The sequence below is a fragment of the Schistocerca serialis genome, chromosome 2 (genome assembly GCF_023864345.2).
Source record: "Schistocerca serialis cubense isolate TAMUIC-IGC-003099 chromosome 2, iqSchSeri2.2, whole genome shotgun sequence".
NCBI classification, from domain to species: domain Eukaryota; kingdom Metazoa; phylum Arthropoda; class Insecta; order Orthoptera; family Acrididae; genus Schistocerca; species Schistocerca serialis.
This window is the reverse complement of record NC_064639.1, coordinates 799,007,151-799,029,903: the sequence shown is the minus strand read 5'-3', so window position 1 is coordinate 799,029,903 and position 22,753 is coordinate 799,007,151. Positions and strand designations below refer to the sequence as shown.

Here is a 22,753-nt window from a genome sequence, read left to right as displayed (position 1 = left end):
AATTAGACGAAAAGAAGCAGAAATTACAAGCATTAGCCAAACGACTCAGAAGATACAAAAAAAGTGAAAATAGAAGGAAACAAAACCAAACATTCAACACAAACCAAAAGAAATTTTACCAGACAATAGATAACACACACATTAAAATAAACAATCCACCAAACATAACAGACATGGAACACTTCTGGAGCAACATATGGTCAAACCCGGTACAACATAACAGGCATGCACGATGGATATAAGCAGAAACAGACACATACAAGATGATACCACAAATGCCTGAAGTGATAATTTTGCAACATGAAGTCACCCAAGCAATTAATTCTACTCACAATTGGAAAGCCCCTGGAAATGATAAAATAGCAAATTTCTGGATAAAGAAGTTCACCTTAACACATTCACATCTAACTAAATTATTTAACAGTTACATTGCAGACCCATACACATTCCCTGATACACTTACACACGGAATAACATATCTGAAACCTAAAGATCAAGCAGACACAGCGAACCCAGCTAAATATCGCCCCATAACATGCCTACCAACAATATACAAAATATTAACTTCAGTCATTAAACAGAAATTAATGACACATACAACACAGAACAAAATTATAAATGAAGAACAAAAAGGCTGTTGCAAAGCAGCACGAGGATGTACAGAGCAACTGATAATAGATGCAGAGGTGACATATCAAGCTAAAACTAAACAAAGGTCGCTACACTACGCATACATTGATTACCAAAAAGCTTTTGATAGTGTACCCCACTCATGGTTACTACAAATATTGGAAATATACAAAGTAGATCCTAAATTGATACAGTTCCTAAACATAGTAATGAAAAATTGGAAAACCACACTTAATATCCAAACACATTCAAATAATATCACATCACAGCCAATACAGATTAAGCGTGGAATATACCAAGGAGACTCATTAAGTCCTTTCTGGTTCTGCCTTGCTCTGAACCCACTATCCAACATACTAAATAATACAAATTATGGATACAATATTACTGGAACATACCCACACAAAATCACACATTTGCTATACATGGATGATCTAAAACTACTGGCAGCAACAAATCAACAACTCAACCAATTACTAAAGATAACAGAAGTATTCAGCAATGATATAAATATGGCTTTTGGAATAGACAAATGTAAGAAAAATAGCATAGTCAAGGGAAAACACACTAAACAAGAAGATTACGTATTGAATAACCACAGTGACTCCATAGAAGCGATGGAAAAAACGGATGCCTATAAATATCTAGGATACAGACAAAAAATAGGAATAGATAATACAAATATTAAAGAAGAACTAAAAGAAAAATATAGACAAAGACTAACAAAAATACTGAAAACAGAATTGACAGCAAGAAACAAGACAAAAGCTATAAATACTTATGCCATACCAATATTGACCTACTCATTTGGAGTAGTGAAATGGAGTAACACAGACCTAGAAGCACTCAATACACTTACACGATCACAATGCCACAAATATAGAATACATCACATACATTCAGCAACAGAAAGATTCACATTAAGCAGAAAGGAAGGAGGAAGGGGATTTATCGACATAAAAAACCTACATTATGGACAGGTAGAAAATTTAAGAAAATTCTTTCTAGAACGAGCAGAAACTAGCAAAATACACAAGGCAATCACTCATATAAATACATCGGCTACACCACTGCAATTTCATAACCACTTCTACAACCCTTTAGATCACATAACATCAACAGATACGAAGAAAGTAAATTGGAAAAAGAAAACACTTCACGGCAAGCAACCGTATCATCTAACACAGCCACACATCGATCAAGACGCATCCAACACATGGCTAAGAAAAGGCAATATATACAGTGAGACAGAAGGATTCATGATTGCAATACAGGATCAAACAATAAACACCAGGTATTACAGCAAGCATATTATTAAAGATCCCAATACCACAACGGATAAATGCAGACTTTGTAAACAACAAATAGAAACAGTAGATCACATCACAAGCGGATGTACAATACTAGCAAATACAGAATACCCCAGAAGATATGACAATGTCGCAAAAATAATACATCAACAGCTTGCCTTACAACATAAACTTTTAAAACAACACGTTCCTACATACAAGTATACACCACAAAATGTACTGGAGAATGATGAATACAAATTATACTGACACAGAACCATTATAACAGATAAAACAACGCCACATAACAAACCTGACATCATACTCACCAATAAAAAGAAGAAATTAACACAACTAATAGAAATATCCATACCCAATGCAACAAATATACAAAAGAAAACAGGAGAAAAAATTGAAAAATACATCCAACTGGCTGAGGAAGTCAAAGACATGTGGCATCAGGATAAAGTTGACATCATACCAATTATACTATCAACTACAGGAGTCATACCACACAATATCCACCAGTACATCAATGCAATACAGCTACATCCAAACATATATATACAACTACAGAAATCCGTAATTATTGATTCATGTTCAATTACCCGAAAGTTCCTAAATGCAATATAACACATACCGTACAGTTAAAAGGAAGTGACGCTTGATCAAGGTCCGCGTCACTCCATTTTTAACCGGACTTAACGTCTGAGAAAGTGAAAGAAATAATAATAATAATATATTATTCTTTTCTAATCTTCTCATTCTGCACTCCAAGGAGCAGAGCGAGCTGTTCCAGATCCACTCCGTTAAAGGGTCGCAGTTCTCTTCAGCCAACTATCAGTCAAGTTGATAAGTTGATAGTGGGGCAAATGGTGAATCCCATATGAGAATAAGTGGGAGGGGCTTACCAGTTACAGCATTCACTTACAATCATGGGAAACCTCAAAAACCGTAGTCGGAACTGGTGGATAGGAACATTATTAGTTTATTTATGGGACATCATCCTTCACTGAGGATGTTGTCCACGCCAAAAATAAAGAAGTCGTATGTGTGTAAGGTGTGTACCAGGTAGTTACAATTAAACTTTCCCTCTTAAACACATTAAACACTGAAACTAATTATCATATGAGTACCAAACTTGGTAGCATTAATGTCAAGGGGAAGAGAAATAATGCAGAATCAATTCAACTGAAACACTTTTAATGTGCTGCCATGGTACATCATGCCAATCCATACCGGTACCATTATGGCACCCATCAGTATCCAGAAGAGTTTGAAAGCACAGGAATTGCAGAATGAAGCATATCCGTATGTGCGCTGGCCAACTCTATTGCTATGCCGCACTTCAGATCAGCGTGTGTGAATGTTCCCCTGGTAAACCCCGTCCTTGAAGTATAAATTACAGGGAGTGAAATCAACTGATCGTGCCGGCCAAGCGTTTGGAAACAATCATCTAATAATTCGATGTTTCCAAATGTGTTTCAGAGAAGCAGGTGAACTTCACAAGCAATCATCGGTAGGAACCCATCTTGCATAAAAACTGTTGAGTGCAATGCGTGTCTCTCCTGTAAGGCGGACATGGCACACGCCGGCGAAGCATATCACAGTAATACTGGTTACTCACACTGCACGTCTTTGGTCCTTGCGCGCCAACCTGGTGAAGATCCCCACACTCTGCAATTCTGTTGTGTTCACCTCATACATCAGAGAAAAATGAGCTTTGTCTGACCATAGGACGGTCCAGGGCCAGTCACTGTCAACTTCAATTCTTGTGAGAAAGTGGAGAGTGAAGTCAACATGTCGTCGGGTGTCCTGTGGTGCAAATTGCTGTACAATATGGATCTTTTATGGATACCATTTGAGAATGGGTCAAAGCACCTTCCATATAGCGGACCACAGGGTGTTCCAACTTTTGTAACACCACACGCATACTGCCCGACGAACAGGAATTGCGTGCAGCATTCTCTACCATAGCAACAGTGATTCCCTTTCGAACTACTTCATCATGCTCGCACAGCAGGTGGAGAAGGACCCTTCCAGGGGATGAGTTCTATTTTTCTTTGTTCTCAATTTGAAGTTTCCACTGGGGTACAGCTAATGATGGCCCTTCATTATCTAAGGAGGAAGTTAATCCTACCCCCCCCCCCCCCCCCCCAAATCCATTTTCTCTAACCATTCAGGATTGAAACCGACCATGATGACAAAGATAAGTAAGACAAGGGGAAAGTGATTTGCCTTGCATCTTAGAAGCTCCTGAAATGCCTTTATGGCCAAAAGCTTTAATTGTGTGAATGTTTATGTTGTGCCTATTGCAACTCAGCATCTCCGCTATATGGTGAGTAGCAACTTTCCTTCTCTGGTATTGTTACATTCCATCCTGGATTTTCCATTGTTTGCTTTTCAGAAATTAAGTAGAAGATGCCCTATAAATACTGCAAGCAGTGCATGCACTGAACGTGTTTTTGACTAAAAACAATTTAACTATGAAACTGGATTTTTTTTTTTAGTTTATACAGGTGCACCAAGTAATAAACCAGCTACTGAAGTTGTCAGGTGACACTGTCACAATTCTCAAACCTTACATGGGTATTGAAAACTGGAGCACAAATGAAGAGACGTCCATGAGGAGAAATAGTATTTATGATTATCACTGAAATGATGAGATCAAAGTGTTGCAACAGGAGAGATCTATTTTGACTGCATCATAATCCTGAAATACCTCCAAGAAACAAAACAAAGAACCAAAATTGTTACATTACAACCAAACAATTCAAGCAGTGGACAAGTGTCATGTGACATCAGTACAAACTGATATATTCTAAAAATTCATTTGTTTAAGCCCAGACACTGAATTCAGGTAAATGAACAGACCACAGTCATCAAATTTTAAAGAAGTACCACTGAGAAAGAATAAAATCAGAAGTCCTCCCATCAGAGGAGTCAAGATGTTTTAACATTTCCTCAAATGTGCTTGTTTTATGTCAATAATAAATCTCTTTATCTCAACAACAAACAAACACAGAGAAGATTACTACTGTGTGACACACACCTGGCAACAGAAGTGGGAGCACACTTTGGCCTCCAACTTGTCAGTGTTATGATTAATTACCCACCTCTCTTGTGAACCACAACAAACACTCTATGAGATTGGCAGATTGGCACTGGAACCACTGTGTATCTGCGTTCCTCTTTATTCTTATCATCGAATATATCACAAATGTAAACAGAAGTACAACTATATTAACCCTGCTACCTTTCTTAGAAAAGCTATACACATATGCTCTTTCAGGTCATAATGATTGTATGATATTTAAAGGGCATGATGATCATAAATTGTTAAAAATTATTATAATTTTTACAATTCAAATAAATTTTACAGAATCGCGTGCCAACAATCTCTACGATGACATAAGCTCTGCCCTCAAAGAGCTGTTGGGCAACAGAGTTTTACTTAGCGCATAAATTGTCAAGCCCAGGAAAAATAAGAATAGAGTTTGGCTCAGAATGCCACAATTTGGGCAGTGGTATTCTGATGTGAGCTTTACAAACACATTTGTTACAATTTGAACATTTCATTGCCGTCTTGTTGTTACAACTTGATGAACATAATTTGCATCTGGCGCGTATGCAGTTTCAGTTGCTGATGGAATTCCTGTTGGTGTTCTTCTAACAACAGCCACTAACTGTAAATTTCAAAGCAGCATTTTTCTAGCTTCAATGTAAGGAGTAGCTAGGAGTCTTCTCAATTCATTGAGAAATATTTTTCTTTCGTACAGAATATCTTTTTCTACCATGAATTAATTTTTCTGTACAACACGAAAGCATTGTAGGCAGAAGTATATTGTAGAAGATGATTACAGGCCAGTGGTTGGATTTCCTCTTGCATGTGTATGTGCCAATAAGTTGATCCAATGCGTCAACTGCTCCCTTACTTGCATTGTAGTCCAATATTTTTGGTTTCTTGTCTTCTCTGTTGCTTATTTGCTCACTGTTGTGCACTGTGCTCATCAGAACAACCTGTATGTTCTCTCTTGAAACACAAAATTCGACTACGGTACCCATAACAAAAAAGAACTTTGAAGTGTGTACACCATCTTTGTTTGATATGTTATTAGGGAGTTCAGGCTACTGTTCCCAGTATTGTAAGATATCTTTTGATAAGTCCTTGGCCTGATGCATATGATGTGAAGAAATTGGCATACATGACATTTTGCCTTTTTAGCTCATGTGTCAGATCCACGACAATCCTCATACTTTTATTTTTCTTAGGCGCTTGCCCATGTAATTTTGCTGTATAGATTTGCATCTTTGTAGCATAAGTAGTATGACTAACACACAGTGTCCACACTTTTACCCCATATTTTGAAGGTTTGCTCATTATATATTGTTGTTCTTCCACAGTTACATTTGTGCCTGGATTATATGGTTTCGAAAGTATTTCCAGCCACTTATCCCACAAAACTCTTATAGGTGCCAACTTGTCATTTACTGTATGTGCTCTTCAATCAGAATTGCCACCAAACTGTAACACGTGATATGCACCAGAACCGTTTCAGCAACATTACAGTAGAAAAGATGGCTATACCTGCTTCTGGATCCCACAGACTCTTTGCCGACTCATGTTATGATTTATGTCCGCTGCTCGTGGTCACACGGTGGTGTTCTCGCTTCCCATGCACGGTGTCCCAGGTTCAATTCCCGACGGGTCAGGTATCTTCACCTGCCCTGAGATGACTTGGTGTTGTGTCGTCTTCTTCACCTTCACCACCACCACCACCACCACCACCACCACCACCACCACCACCACCACCACACCACCCATCCTCATTATGGTCGGCGGAAGGCAACGGCAAACCACCTCCATTAGGACCTTGCCTAGTACAGTGGTGTGGGTCTCCTGCATCATTTCCCTACGCTCTGTCAAGAAGCATGGGATTTCATTTCCACTCTGGTGATAGTGTATCTCACTGGACCAGGAATCAGTTATATAATTTTTGCACTAGATGCTCTTCCAGTTTGCGGAAAAGGTTCTAGACTCCACATGATCTTTCTGTCTTTAGACTGAATCAGTTGAACAGCTTAAACATTGTCATCTGAGGTATCAACTCCTGAAACGTCTTCTCCATCTGATGAATGATGTCATCACTGGTGCATTTTACTTCTTCAGAAATATTCTCCTTGCTATCAGATGCATTAACTAATGCTTCCAATTGCCCCATCAGAAAGGATTCACTGTCATGATAGCAACATAGAAATTGCTATGATACATACATGAATTGTGTCTGCACACAACAGTTAATAAAATGTAATTGTTAGCGAGACAATGTGCTATAAAAATTTGAACACAAGCAGTGATTTGCACTGTTATGTAACCTTCACACATTTAAACATTTATTTTGTCACAAAAAAATAAAAAAAATAAAAACTTCAGGCAAGTAGAAATAAACTTGACTATGATATCTCCACATTCTGTGAATTTTTTAAGACCTCCAGGTAATACTAACCAGAGAAACCCAAGCGTAACAAATTAAGTTCTAACAAGGTTAAGAGAAGGATTTTTTCTTTTTTCCATCAAAGTTTGGAGCAATACCTTTTAAATATTAAAAAGTTATGGAAGAACAAATTTATTTTCAGGTCATACTGACCCGAAGATAACAGCAGGGTTAAGTCAAGCCAGACACTGGGCATGCAGCTGATAAAATCAGCAATATACTGCATGCTGCACAGCCTAAAAGACTGAATTACTATTTAGTATGTCACAGCAATGAAGAGATGTACAATATAGATAGTTTTGGAAATTCAATTTTAATTTCTGTATAATCCTTATCCAATTGTGTGTTGCTCTGCACAAGATGTTCATTAACTTTTTAGTCTCTTCAGCAAAAAACTAGTTTCTTTCAAATCTTACAACCCTCTTTCCTGGTGGAGCATCATTAAAAATCTAAAACTGCAGGAATCTTTCAGTATATCTCAGTTATTCATCTGTTACTACATAGTAAGTAGGCATTTGTTTTCCATGCTTACCATGTTGTAAACACTCATCTAGAATTCTGTAAATTTCATTTTTATATCAACACAGATGATTAGATAGAACAATTGGATAGAACAACAATGTGTACTTCACTTTTATGAGTACTTTACAAACAGCATATACTCACAGACTAGGTGAGATTGTTTTATTATGTCATTATTTTATATCCAGATCGGCAAAAAACAACTCTCAATCTCATTTTTAATTAACCACAGAACATGGTCAATATCTACATGATTTGTCAACTTACCTGTGCCTAATCGCGGCAGCTGCCCCATAATAATATTTTCTGAGACACCTCTCATTGGATCAACTTCTGCATGTGAAGCAGCATCCATAAGCACGTCAACAGTTTCTTCAAAGGAACATCTCATTAGCGCTCCGGTATCCTGTCTGTTAATTCCGTGACGTGTGATAGCCATCAAATGACCTTTAGCTGTCATCACGTCACACAGAAGAGCAAGATGTCGATAGTTTACATAGAGACCATAGAACTGCAGAACTGTGTTCATTTCCTTCTCAACTGATTTACGCACGGCCTCTATACCCAGTACCTATAAAAAAAATTATTTGTATCAACGTCCAAAAATGTACTTCCTCAAACAGTCTATACATAAAAACATTCACACAAAAATAACAAAACATACTTACAGAGAAAATTTCACAGATGTCATTGGAGAAAGTCCTGACAGGATCTACATCTCTCTCACTGAGTACTTTCATCATACTTGTTCCATCAGTTTCCAGAAGCCACTCGGCAATGGCTTTGAACTCACCAGTTTCTGTAATTACAATCCTTTTCTTCGAATCAGTCTGAGGAAGATGCATGTACACTTTTCCAATAGCTTCAATACCCTGTAAAGAAAAACAGAAATTAAAGAACAAAAACCAAGGAAACAACTTTATTTAAATTAACAGCATATGTATTTAGAAGTCGCTAATTCCATAAGAACTGTACTCATTGCCACAACAATTAGATTTGCCCAAATGATGAGACTGGAAAGCGGTAATCCAACCAAACCACCCAGTACCACTATCTCTACTTACTGTAATATGCTGAGCACATTCAGTAAGAAGAAGATAAATATAATCTGCTGTTTTAACAATTTTCTTCTCTTTAGTAATAGACAGCTTTCAATAATTTTGGAGAATACTTCTTGTGGAGAACAGCAGTTTTTCTTAGTACTTGAAAATGAACATAGACAGCCTCAACCACAAGAAACCTTTATTTTTGCAGTTACTGACCATCTTCAGACCTCATATCATAATGGCAGGTGGTGGTGGGGAATGGAACAGGTGTTAAAAACCCCACAAATATCACCTGCTCAGTAACAAACAGAAACCGGTAACCACAAAAATAAAGGTTTGTTGCAGTCAAGACTGTTTATGTTCATTTCAAAGTCAGCTTTCAAATGTAAATAATTATATCAAATTTTTAACTCTGTGCCAATTCATGCAAACATTCAACCATTAAGGATTAAAGTGATAGTGATGAGCAATTGAAATCTGTGACTGCAGGACACATACAAAAGTTCCAGTAGTAGCTGCAATTATGATGCTTCGTGTGTTTCAAATAAAAATTAGCAATAAAAACATAGTGGCTCAGAAACATTACGTCCCCTTTTTGGGGATGATATATTTTTTCCTCACTTCTACAAAGTGACATTTTACTAATTTGTGTTTCATAATTGAAACCATAATTGAAATATACATTCAAAGTACACATTATCGAACTCTCCTCCCCAGGAAAACACACGTTCAGTGAAAATAAACTTTAGTAGTAAATGATAAATACTATAGTTCTGCCATTTAAAAATGCAGCAAACCGATACTATTTTTCCTTTACACTTACCTGCAGAGTCATTTCTGACAGCATATTTGCCTCAATACATCTGAGGAACATATCATCTTCCATTTTATCAACGGTTTCTCCTTCCTCTTGAAACTTATTTTCATCACTATTCATAATTCTGATGCGGAGAACCAATTTTTCAGCATTATCATCATTAAATATACAGTTCAAATCATCTCCAAAACCAGCATTTATTTTTTCTGCTATCTGTTCCATAGTCAGCTTTTTATCTGTCAAAAAGAAATAAGTAATGTACATATGCTGACATAGTTTGTTACAATCATCAAAAGGTGTCACCAGTTCCTTAATGGGCCACATGATTGGTTTCAAATGCACAGTGTGTGGCACTGCCTTCCAACAGGACTTCTAATTACATTTTACATTGAATTCCCTGTGGAATTAGTTCCTTTCCTAGCTCACATTTATTGAGAATTTCTTAAACAGAGAATGGTTTCATGCCTGCGTCTAGGAAAAGGGTGAGAGGTAGGATGCACAGAATTCCAGACCAATACTCTAGATGTATACGTGGACAAAAATTTCCAGGATTTTCCCCCCGATTTCCCAATTAACAAAACCCTTTTCCCTGGGTGAAAATATACTATATCTCATGTGAAAGAACATTTTTTCCACGTTAAGTCACTATATGCTTTGCCCCGGAGCTGTAAAACTTGCCAATGCTTTCAATGGTACGTTTTATTCACCAACATCGAACTCCTGGTACTTTAGGGGAAAAAAAAAACATGTTTTGGAAAGATATTTGAAGCACGGTGACATGTGTACTGCATATTTTCATATATTATGAGAGAGTAAATGCAAATTCCACCAAATAGAGCAAGGTAGCTTCCGAAGCAATGAAATCGAGATTGTGATGTGCTTTTGTCAGCCAATCCCAGATCAGCCACATGATCTCACCAGCCAGTGATATTCAGAGCATAGGACTTGTGATGTAACCAGCCAATAGCAACATTAAAGTTGCGTCAACCCACAATTAGAAAATTTTAATGATTTAAATTAAGAAACACCCAGTATACCTACAAGGAAAGCTAAGCTTTCACATGTAATATTACTGGTCATCAAAAATTTCTTGATTTCTTTTCTGAGGGTCACAAGCAGTATTATAAATTTCAACACTGTGCACCGAACATTTTGTGGGTTACCTGATCAAATACATGTTCCATCGAGCACTTCAACTTTCTCTTAGAAAAGGTAAAGGCATGTAAAATTGCTCAAGGTCTCACCCCACCCTATTTTTCCCAACAATAATTACACTTTTTGCCATTGTTACTGCACAATTTGTGTTCTATGAGAGAATTAAAATAAATATAAAAATATAAAAAACTAACCTTGCTCTCTTTAGTGTGTGTTACAGTTTAAGATATATCAAACACAAATGTGCCAGTAAAATTTAAAATAAAGGCGCAAATGGCTGATCATCTGGGCCCAAAATTTTTCTCAGTGGCTGGTCCTCAAAATGTTAAGTTTTGTATGAGAGTCAAACACTTCACAATTTTTAAGAAGTTCACTGCACATTCTCACACATAACTTAACTTATCTTGCTTAACAGAATTTACTTTGAAAGTAACACTTCTCAAACCACCATTCACAATATTTTCCCACGAGCTGTTAGAAATGTAAACAGTTGTGACATCACACTCATTGAAAGCAATTCGTTGTTACAAAGTGTTGCATAATCTTCGTCCTAAAGCATTTTGACACATTTTTCTGTTGGCAGACATTTGTGTGTGCACTATATTTTGCTGTTGTCAATGGCACATTTTCTTTGCAACTTAAGTTTTATTTTGGAATTATTCTCTTGTTTATGTTTTATTGCTGCAGTAATGGGATGAAGTAAAAGTCTTTGTTAGAGTATCAGTTCTTACCAGTTAATTTTTTTAACTGAGAACTAAAACAATGAAAAATTCCTGAAATTCTAAAAAAGTCCCAGGTTTTTCCCAGATTTACCGGGGCATATAAACCTTGATATCACTGACATCCATCCATTGCAGAACCTTAGAACGTATTACAGTCTAAGCTCAAACATTAAGAAGTTCCTGGAGATAACAAGTTTCTCAAGAAATAGCATGGATTTAGGAAAAACCATTCATTCAAAACACAGCCACCTTTTTTCATATGCAACATCTTGTTAATAACAGATGCAAGTACACAGGTAGATAATGTAGTTCTAGATTTCTGAAATGTACCACATCACTGACTACTAACTAAGAAACAAACATACGGAGAGTGTGTTCACTATTATTTTATTGGGTTTAGGAATATTTGACCAATAGAATGCTATAAATTATGCTGGACTTTGGATGTTCCAAAGAAACAAAAGTAAAATCAGCTGTGATCCCAGGACATCTAATGTTTCCAATACACATGAAAAATTTATCAGATGGGATCGGCAGCACTGTGGAAAAAAAAAAAAAAAACAAACTTTGTGAATGTTCAAAATGTAACCATATATACAAATTAATTCGTGAAGTGAAATTAAAGCGATTTGTTCCACATCATTATGATCTATTGTGCAAAATGATCCATGAAACATGCAACTAATTAGCTCTTGCTAATAGCTACTGGAAAGTAATGTCACAGGACAATTGTAAAAAAACTGAAGAAAGACTTGGGCAAAATTTGAACCGGGTGTAATGAATAGCAGCTCTCTTGAAAAATGGATGAATGAAAGCGAATGCGTATAACAAAGTGAAAGAACCGAACAGTATGAGAATACAAGTTTAGTGCTGAATGTCTTGAGCACATGATTTTGTGTAAGTATTTAGGGGTAATACTTAGAAGCATTATGCAATGGTATGATTATTAGATTTTTTTGAAAGGGTTCTGGGAAGAAAGAACGTATCTTCAAAGGTAAGGTCATACAAGACACTAGTACAACCAATTTTAGAGTACTGTTCCCATGTTTGGAGTCCTTATCAAGTAGGCATGATGCCAGACATCAAACTAATTCAAAATGCACTGCTAGAATTTTAACAAGTTGGTAAAGCCCAACTGAAAATGTAACAAAAAATGCTAGGACAACTAAAATAAGAATCCTTAGAAGATAGGCAAAATTTTCTAGCATTCGCAGCACAGTAGAATTATCCGTTATAATATCTTTGTATGACTCCTTCTCTTTGGTATACACAAATGTTCTTGTCGCTGTGAAAGCACAAGTGTCTCTTGAGCCCTTGTCTGATGTAGCTGCAGATAGATGAAAAAGTCAGTCATCACAGCATATCATATTAGCAAGGCATGATGATGAATGCAGGCCTCCGCCTACTGCGGAGGCATGCTTAATGCTCCGGCATCATGGTGTGGTAGTGCCATGGAAGTCGAGGAGGAAAGTGACACTGGCAAGAATGTAAATTATGGACCAACTGAAGAATCTTTACGAGAACTATTTGCTCTCTAATACAAAAAGCATCACATATACATGTCACGGCAACCCAAAATTAGTAAGAAGGTAAGTCGACACGCAGAAAATGGAGTGACAGATCATACATGGAGTGCATCATCACATTTAACCAACCACAGTGTTTCGCTTCAATATTCTGAAAAGAGAGTGAACTCAACAAATCGAATATTATTCAATTCATCATCGTGATTGGAGCATTCTCAGCTGAGACACTGCTCTCTGACTTTACACACAAGGCTCGTTTGGAGGACATGTTGTCAATTATTATACTGCTGGATGATCAAATACTTGTAAATGACCTTTTTTCAGAGAAGGATTACAATACTGATATAATGGTGTTTGAGGAGTATACAGATAAAGCGAAGTGCGCCCTAATCATCATATTGAATGGTATCTAAAGGAAGCACACTGAACCCATGTCATCTTTAAACAGAAATAATATGGTCCCCTGGCCAACACAGTTATTACAGCAGTCACATTACCATCCACTCAATTACAGCCCTTCTCAGCAGATGTGGAGAACTGGCCTCGATTTTCGGAACAATCAGTCAATGGCAAACTCTCTTCGTCCATTACTAGTAAGAACGTCTTCCTTCAAAGCCTTCTCTAAGATGAACCTAAGATGCTTGTCAAGGGCATCGCCATAACCACATTAACTTATTGAGGATACAAAAAAATTCTTCAGGGCTGCAACAGAGCACACCTAGATTATTTGGCAGTGAATTTGCCTATTCATTTCATATCTCTGGAAAACCTAACATCCATAGAATGTATCCGAAAAATACAGCACTGAAATCATTGGTGGAAGACATCAATGCCTATGGCAGACTCTTAATTCCATATATACTGCGCATCTTCCCAGAAGAAATTTGTCATTGCTTGCTAATTCATGTAAAAAGACAATTTCTTTGAAGCATGTTTTAAAGTTAATGGAGTTTCTAGTGTCCACTCACTGCTCATATGATTCGCGGACAAGAACAACCAAATTCAAATATGCTACCCTCCACTTCAGCTCCTAATATACAACGTAAACAGACTTGCTGTAAATGCAATACAGTAATTAGTAGCTCTCAGAACTGTATTGCATGTTCTGCACCCAACAGGGTCACTGATGTCATGACTGTCAAAACATACTAGAGGTACAGGAGAGCCTCAGTATTCAGAAGTTGTGTAAATGCTGTTTCCTTTGCTTCAAGCAAGGCCATGCTTTTAAAAACTGCATCAAGAAAGGCAGAGGTTTCTGCTCATTCTGTAAGGGCAACCATCAAAAATCTATTTATGACCAAGAAACGTCTATCTTTTCTACAGTGCTAAACGAGGTCTAGTTCAGTGGTTCGAGACACTGGTTTTGAAGAGTGGAATTAATGAGGTAAGTTAGAATCGTATTTGATTATTCCAGATGAGACACACCATTTGCAACATATGAGGAAGCAATATGATGACGACCAGTCATGGGCAATATAAGGCTCAGAGTAGATGTTTGGCTCATTACAGTCACAGAGATTGAGCCATGTACATCAGCTTTAGTACTCTGCAGTGGCTTGCCTGTGTAATATACATCAACTGCTAGTGATCTTACAGCCTAATTTACCTGACATTGGTTAGTCATTGCAAATAATAAATGACAAAATGCAACTAGTTTCATTAAATAACATAAATGATATCAGGTAACATTGCAATTAAATGATGTGGTCGACCAAGAAGATTTTAATTGAAACTATGTGTTTATTCATTCAGTAGCTCTCTGAAATAATTACAAGATGTTGTCATACATAAATTACTTAAATAATTAGTAATAAAATAAATCATACAGTGAAGCCCCAACATACGAATATTTTGGGAGTCCCAACAATTGTTAAAGTACAGGATGGGGCAAATGAAAGTGGCCTGGATGAGGGGGATATGACTGGATGTGAATGTATGCATGTAACCACACTCCATGACGCACACACCACATGCACACCCGCCATATTATTCACACCAGTTCAGAGTGTCGTGCACGCCGTCTCGGTTGGAGTGGAGCAGTGCAAAGGGGACATGGTATTCACAGTGGAACAGCAGGTGTTCGTTGTGGAAAGTTACAAGACAACAAACTCATGGAAACAGTGTGGTCAGTTGTTTACTGAAAAGTTTAGTGATATCAAAGTGCCAGAAAAGCTTGCCATGCAATGCTTAGTCCGAAAATGGCGTTAGGCAGGTTCTGCTTTGAACAAGTCGAAAATAATTCTGAAATATGCCCGCATACCAGAAAATGTGGCTACAGTTCACCAGAAAATGCTTCGGAGTCCTACCAAATCAACCTGATGCCTGTCTCAAGAGACCAGCACATTACTTCGATCATGCAGATGAAAACTCCCACCTTGACCTGCACATGCATCCCTACCAAGTGTCTGTTGTTCATGCATAAAAACCAGCAGATGCTCCTCGGTGCCCCCAGTTTTACGAGTGGCCCTTCACTGAGATAACAATGAATGGATTGGACATGAATTTGTTCTTTATGTCTGATGAAGCCTGGTTTCACCTGACTGGTTACATCTACTCATGGTATCACAGGTTCTGGGCAGCATAGACTCTGCATAACTTCCACGAAACACCACTGCATGATCAGAAAGTTGGGGTATGGTGTGCTCTGTCTGTATGCCATATTATTGGTTGCACCTTCTTTCATCAGATGCCGATTGAAGCACATTACATTGCCAACATTTTGAAACCATTTGTGGCAGCATTAATGGAGGAGGAAAAGACCTACAGTTACTTCCAACAGGATGGGCAAATGCCCATACAGGCGGCCAAACCCTGGGGCACATTAACACAGTCTTCACACCTGACAAAGCTGTTAGCAGAGGTAAGTATGGTCGCACCCTTGGCTAGCTACCCAGGTCACCTATCTGTCAGTGTGCAATTATTTTGTGTGGGGAGCCCTTACATCTAAGGTATCTTGTAACAATCCTCATAGTCTTCAAGAACTGTAACGAAACCTTTCGGATGAAATAGCAGCAATTCCAGAAGTCTAACTTCGATCTGCCTTCAGTAAGTTACTGACCAGCCCAAAACAGCCAAGAGGTGAATGGTGGTCACTTTCAACTTCAGCTAAAGTGATGTTAGTACTGGATTTCCTTTCCTCTGCTGCATTTCTTTGTACCCTGGAACTCTGTTCACCAGGCCGTTTCCAGCTGGTGGCCAGACCGCCACCACCATGGCCGAACAATACTTTCGTGCTCTCAAGATTCTAAGATCTTAACTTAGGTGGCTGGGTCTTTCCCAGTTTGTGTGTTATGTTAAAGTGGGCAATGTAAACAAACAACACACAGGCTTCATTTACCTGCAGACAATATGCAATTATGTTGCAGGACTCACAGGTGAGGAAAACCTTATAGTTGTATTCTGGACGCTGGGAGCCAGTCCACCTATGTTAACAGATCATTGGTTGCCAGTCTGAATTTACAAGTGATTGTCACTCGGCCCCTGATGGTTGACCAACTAGAGTCCATGGTTACCATATCTTAGCCACACAGACTCATCCGTCTGAATTTAAGAGGTACAAAGAATGACGAGCAAATAACTATCAAAGCCTAATCGACAGTCCACATTACTTCAGCACCCACTCAACTGTGGCATGAGATGCCATAAATAAGAAATAAGCATGTAACCTACCACTGCCCATTTTACAAATGCATGAATGTTTCCACAAATATGCTTCTGGGAGTCTATCAATATTGGCAAACTGTTCATGACAGATTGCTCATGTGAATATCTCCATCTTAACGTCCTCGAGGTTCAGCTGATTACTTAGCAGAATTAAACCAGGTGCTTCAAAAATCCACACCGCCATTAATGTTATTGATCTCATAGCACGAGAGTCAACGAATTATATCATAAGGAGTTTCTGGAATTTGGAGTAGATGGGTATTAGCTCTGAACACAAACCTTCAATGAGGGAGAGTGATCCCACAATTTTGTAGGAGTTAAATACACTTCGTATTTTCCAGTATGAGCGACAGTAGTTGTTCTCCCAATAAGTCTGTATTCATTCTTCCTAAAAAGTTCCCAAATCCTTTAAGATGATCAGCTACCTTGCAAACGTGTCTACTAAAACGCAATGACCTACGAGACGTTTACAACACTCAGTCGTTAAAATAGTGAAAAAGCTGTTTTCGCTGGATCTGCTAATTAAGAAGATGCACCACCACTTAATGGTGATTTAGAAATTGGTCCTAACCTTCAACCACAAGTAATGGCTGTGCTACCATAATGCCGCCTACGATGTTTAGCCATTACAGCTAATATCACTAAAGCTTTCCTTCAGCTAGATCTGCACTCCTATGGCAGAGATATCATGAGTTTCCTATGCTATAAGACTCCTGTCAATCCATTCTAACACTGGAAACGACTGTTTACTGCTCCAAATGTCTTCCTTTTGGTCTTACACAAGTCCCTTTCCACTCTCTGGAAACTGGCAACCACTTACAACTCACAATGCCCCATGGCTGCAGCCTTAATACATGAGGATACGGACATGTATGATGATTCGGCTGGAACCAATGGACAAGATGGATTCGTGTCTGTCTACAATGAGATGATCTTATTGATACAACAAATACAGATCCCATTGTCAAAATGGACAACAAATTCACCATACTTGACAGAAATGTGGAAGACCCAAGAACAAGTTGTCAAAAAACTCTATGTACTGGGTGTATCATATCTTGATAAGCTGAGATTCACTTTCATCAAAGTCAAGCTAAAGACAGTTTCTTCCGTAATATGGTTAACAATTAGTTTGCCATCAATAATAATTGTAGTGATTATTTTTCTTCAAATTATGTTTTTGACCATGTTGCCATTTTTTATGCCTAAGATTCCCATGCAAATCTGATTTGTAAACAATGTTACTGGCTATTTAATGTGGAAGGAAAGTAACATCCATTAACTGACCTGTCATTCTCTTACGATCAAGCTCTATACGGAGTAGCCACGGTGATATCCTAGTAGGGTCAAAGTCTGGCATTTCATAGTAGATATTTACAAATTCTTGGTCTTCTGCAATGACTGTGTTTTGCGGGTCAGGATCATAATAGATAGCAGTATTTGCAGTCACCTGTAATAAAAAAAGGCATTTAATCAATTATTCCCATCATTGCAGATAAATATGAAAATAATGATGCAAAAAAGTATTTTAACTTTTTTAATGGATGTTACATTTGTTCATACACTTCGCCTGTAACTTATTTATTCCACAATAATCTTTCGCATTTATTCCACGAAAATCATCTAACTGGCTTGATGCACTATAGTCATAAACAATACTGAGGAATAGTTGACTAATACGACAATGGAGTACAAATGAGTAAAGTCAACACTCCCTAAACAGTGGATACGTTAAGGCTGAACAAGCGCACAGAGATATTTAACATAGTTGTTCTGCTTATGAAGTTATATTATTAGTTTCCCAGGGTTATGGACCCCAGTTGAGCCACAGGGCTGGGACAAAAGTCATGTATGTTCTTTGAAAAAAAAAGACATGTCTGATAGCTGGGCTACCGACTTATGATTTCTTGTACTGGTCTACCAAAATCTCATTACCTCCAATATTACAAAAGTGATGTTTTCACTGATTCCTTTGTTAGCTGACGAGCAATTACCAAACAAAGACGCAATCCTCCTACAAGACATCAACACTCACAAAGTAAATGCCTTTCATAAATAATATTTATGTATTTGAAACTTTTTGCTGAGACATACCAAAATTCACAAATTGTCTTGCCTGAGTGCCATCAAAAAGCACTGTCAGATTCCTATTAAGTCATAAAAGTTATAAAGTAGAATTACTTTTCACCACTTTCATAATCCATGCACCAGCCTAACTAAATTTAAATTGTATTATCGAACAATAAACTCCAGGTGTCTTAATTGTGCCCGTCTAGAACTTTGTGTGTCTTCTTTACGGTAAGTAACACACTGTATTTTCCTACATTGTTAAATTGTATTATCTTATTTAAACATTCATTCTTCACCACCGACAGGCTGTTAACCTCCCCTATCATATTCACAGACTTATTATATACTCACTGTAATAAAATCTCAGGTTATGATGGACGGTTTCATACCTTCCTCAATGTTGTGTGTTCCAAACGACAAAGAACGTTCTTTGCTTTTTCTGCATCTCTTGCAGCTGCACCTGTTAAGAATACTGTCAATGATGGAGCCTTTGGTTTCTTACTGATGTTAATGATTTCCTTCAATCTTGGTACACCCAGGGTTACATTCTTGGAAGATACACCAGCAAAGTGAAATGTGTTCAGTGTCATTTGTGTGGCTGGTTCTCCAAGTGACTGGGCAGCCAAAGCTCCCACCATTTCACCAGGACTACACTGTGAACATTTTACAATCAAATTATCTTATAAAGAGATTAAATACACATAACCCAGTACAAATTCACAAAACTATGGTTCATATTGAACAAGTACACTTTACAATTCTGTAACTTATATTTAGTTATTGTGCTGGCATTACACAAAAACAAATCCTTCATTTCAGATACGAATGGAGGAAGTAGTTCAATATTTCTGAGAAAACAGTAATATTTGAGTTGCATTTAATCACTTTTGGTAACTGTATATCCCCTTTAAAATAATAATAATAATAATAATAATAATAATAATAATAATAATAATAACAGACACCTTGATTATGTCTGGCTTTGTAGCTTTGCAAGTACTATGGAAGCCAAAGTAATATGCAAACAGAGTAATAGACATTATTTTAGCTCATAGTGGCAATTAACTGTTCTATGCAGCATTTTAGAAGACACAAGCTGGCATTGTCCCCATCATATACCCATTTTAATTCTACAACTACATGAATAGTGATGATGCCTCACATGAAGTATTGTAACTGTGAAGACAGTCAATTTGACCGTGAAGAGACTAAATTGAATACGTAAGTACAGGTAACTGGAATTGCATGTCAAAAAGTTAAGCTTAAATTTAAAAGAAGATGAAGACAAATTAACATCATCTTTGGGCCAGGAAAATTATGGATGCATTAACACTGTAGTACACTTCCAGGTACAATCTCCTAAATAAATGAAATTGCCTGCTTTGGTATTAGTGAAATTAACCGATACTTGTTACAGTTAAGTAAAAAACTAAAAACAATATTTAATTGCCGACATCCTCTGACAAGTAGCAAGATAAAACAGAGTTAAACAGTTGCCTTAAGTTCAAACTATGTTCCAAATTATTTTTGGAACTGAATGGCAAATCAGGTGGTTCATTTTTATTAAAAAAAAAGAGTACCATCTATGAACTTTTTCCTCATTCTTTTTATATGGTACATAATGAGATTAGCACAACTTATCAGCCTTGAATAGTGTCTCAGGTAAAAGACTCACTCTCTTGTGAAAAATATCAGGACATTAGTTTGGAAAGGGAGTATCTGTTTAACTTTATCATCAGGAAGAATAGAACAAATGAACATAGGATACTTACAAAATGAAGTAAAATCATGTACACCAAAAAATATTGTGATGGAATGAAACAAATATGGCAAATTTCTGAACAATAGGAAATTGTAAAGTTTGTACTGCTGTTTCATACATACCTGTGCCTGTTGAAATCTTGTCTCTATTTCACCAATTAGCCACTCAAATGCTTCAGTAGATAACCTGTATTCTTCTGAAACACTCTTTGTACATAGTATAGACCTCACTAAGCACTGAAATAGTAAAGTAGCATTCTCATTTGCTTGTTTACTCAGATGATCCTCTCCTGCTACAATGACACATTTCTTCAAAAGGTCATTAACACCTGCAAAAAATCAACATGATTCATTTTATATGAAGAATTAATTTCCTTTACATAACGTAGTGAAAACTCAATAAGTAAACCAAATAATCTGTTTAGCAAACATTTGCAAAACAGGGAAAAAAAACAAGTAATTGATGATAATGGCAGAGTGGTACGTATGAAGGAAAAAAAAAAATGTTCTGCTCAAATTTTTGATGTACCTAATTCCATATTTTTCTAAAATATGCAGTGTATGACTTAGTAATTTATAGGAAATCATTATATTAGAAAAATAGGCCGGCAGCCATTGTGGGACCTATATGAAAATAATTCTCTGAATATGGTAGCAGTCAAAGTAAAGAAAAATTGTTATGACGTAGCATTTGTTTGATAATTTCAATAGCAAATTTCTCCAACAAAATGTGTCTCCACGCTTCAAGATACTGTAATTTAAAGGAAAACACAGGATGACATAAGAAAGTACATGAAAACAGAAAAGAAAACTAGGAGAAGCACAAAAGGAAGGTTTTCTCAATGTAATTTTAGCTGACTGGTACAGGACCTGTTAAAACATAAGTTTTTTTTCCAGCAAAGAGGTTACCTGTGATCATTAATAATTTCAAATACTGATTGACAGAAAAAAATCCAAAAAGCCAACAAAATTCACTAGAACTTGGAAAAAGCTTGAATCATAACCAAGAAAAAAAAATTATTTCTGCCAGGAAAATTTCTTTCTCACAAGCAAAAGTAATTTTATAAGATATCTTTTTCATAAAAACAAAGTTTTCTACACACATGCATATGACAATGTCAGAATGGGTGTCAGATGTCTTACAATGGAAAGTGATATCATTTTGGAATGTAATACTGGGGCCTGAAAATATAGCACCATTTTTGGCAAAATCAGAATCAATTTTGGGTGAAAATGGGATTAGTTTTGGCATAAGAAGCTTCTGTGTGTGCAGGGAAACAAGCCTCATCTCTCTCTCGTAGGGCACCCAGTCCACACTGTGTTCTGTGTTTGTTTAAGCAGAAATGACATGGTCATAGAGATCGCTGATCTCTTCTGGTATGGCGAGGGTCCTAACTGAATTCTGATGGACCATGATTAGTACCTTCACTCTTTTCAAAATATAAAAACAAGCAACACATAACACAAATCATTTTCCAACACCTACTGCACAACTGCTTTCCGAAAATAAGATAGCTGAGGCCCAAACTTTAGCGGTATTTGACACCACTGCAGTTTGAAACATCCATTACCTACAATAAATTTACAATATTTATATGCAGAAAATAAAGCTATTTCAAATTACCTCTGAAAAAAAAATTGTTCATCTGGATGCAATTTGTTATGAAATAGCATTTATAAGATAATTTTAAGTTCTGAGGCAGAATTCAGACCTATATTTGCAAATGTGAATTTTTCTGGTCTTTTTACTGCCACATACAAGAGTGTCAATCTCAAAATATTTGGATCATGATACTGTGTAAAAATAGCAGCCATGTATTGTGAGTCAGCAAACTTTTGAGGTTGTGCAGCACTCAAAACTACGCCAAAGAAACCACTATGATGTCTGCAGAGTAGCTATGGAGTTCGTACTCCAAAATACCACAGAGAAGTGTAGTGGAGAAATGCATTCCTACCATCAGGCTGTGGTGAGAAAACTCAAGCCAAGAAATGGAGAAAATTATATTACACTGCAAATGGTTCAGAACAAAATAGATGATTTGCACGAAAGGTGTGTC

At 37.0% G+C, this 22,753-nt stretch overlaps 1 protein-coding gene across 1 annotated transcript in view; it reads right to left on the bottom strand.

The window, feature by feature from the left end:
• LOC126458040 (DNA-directed RNA polymerase II subunit RPB1) overlaps positions 1 to 22,753 on the bottom strand; it is a 48,960-nt gene that overhangs the window by 5,300 nt on the left and 20,907 nt on the right. The window contains exons 18-23 of the mRNA XM_050094832.1: positions 20,820 to 21,025; positions 19,325 to 19,588; positions 18,153 to 18,315; positions 9,806 to 10,035; positions 8,605 to 8,808; positions 8,204 to 8,507 (exon numbers count right to left, since the gene is read on the bottom strand). Coding sequence (XP_049950789.1) covers positions 8,204 to 8,507; positions 8,605 to 8,808; positions 9,806 to 10,035; positions 18,153 to 18,315; positions 19,325 to 19,588; positions 20,820 to 21,025 — 1,371 coding nt within the window. The remainder of the gene's footprint in view (positions 1 to 8,203; positions 8,508 to 8,604; positions 8,809 to 9,805; positions 10,036 to 18,152; positions 18,316 to 19,324; positions 19,589 to 20,819; positions 21,026 to 22,753) is intronic.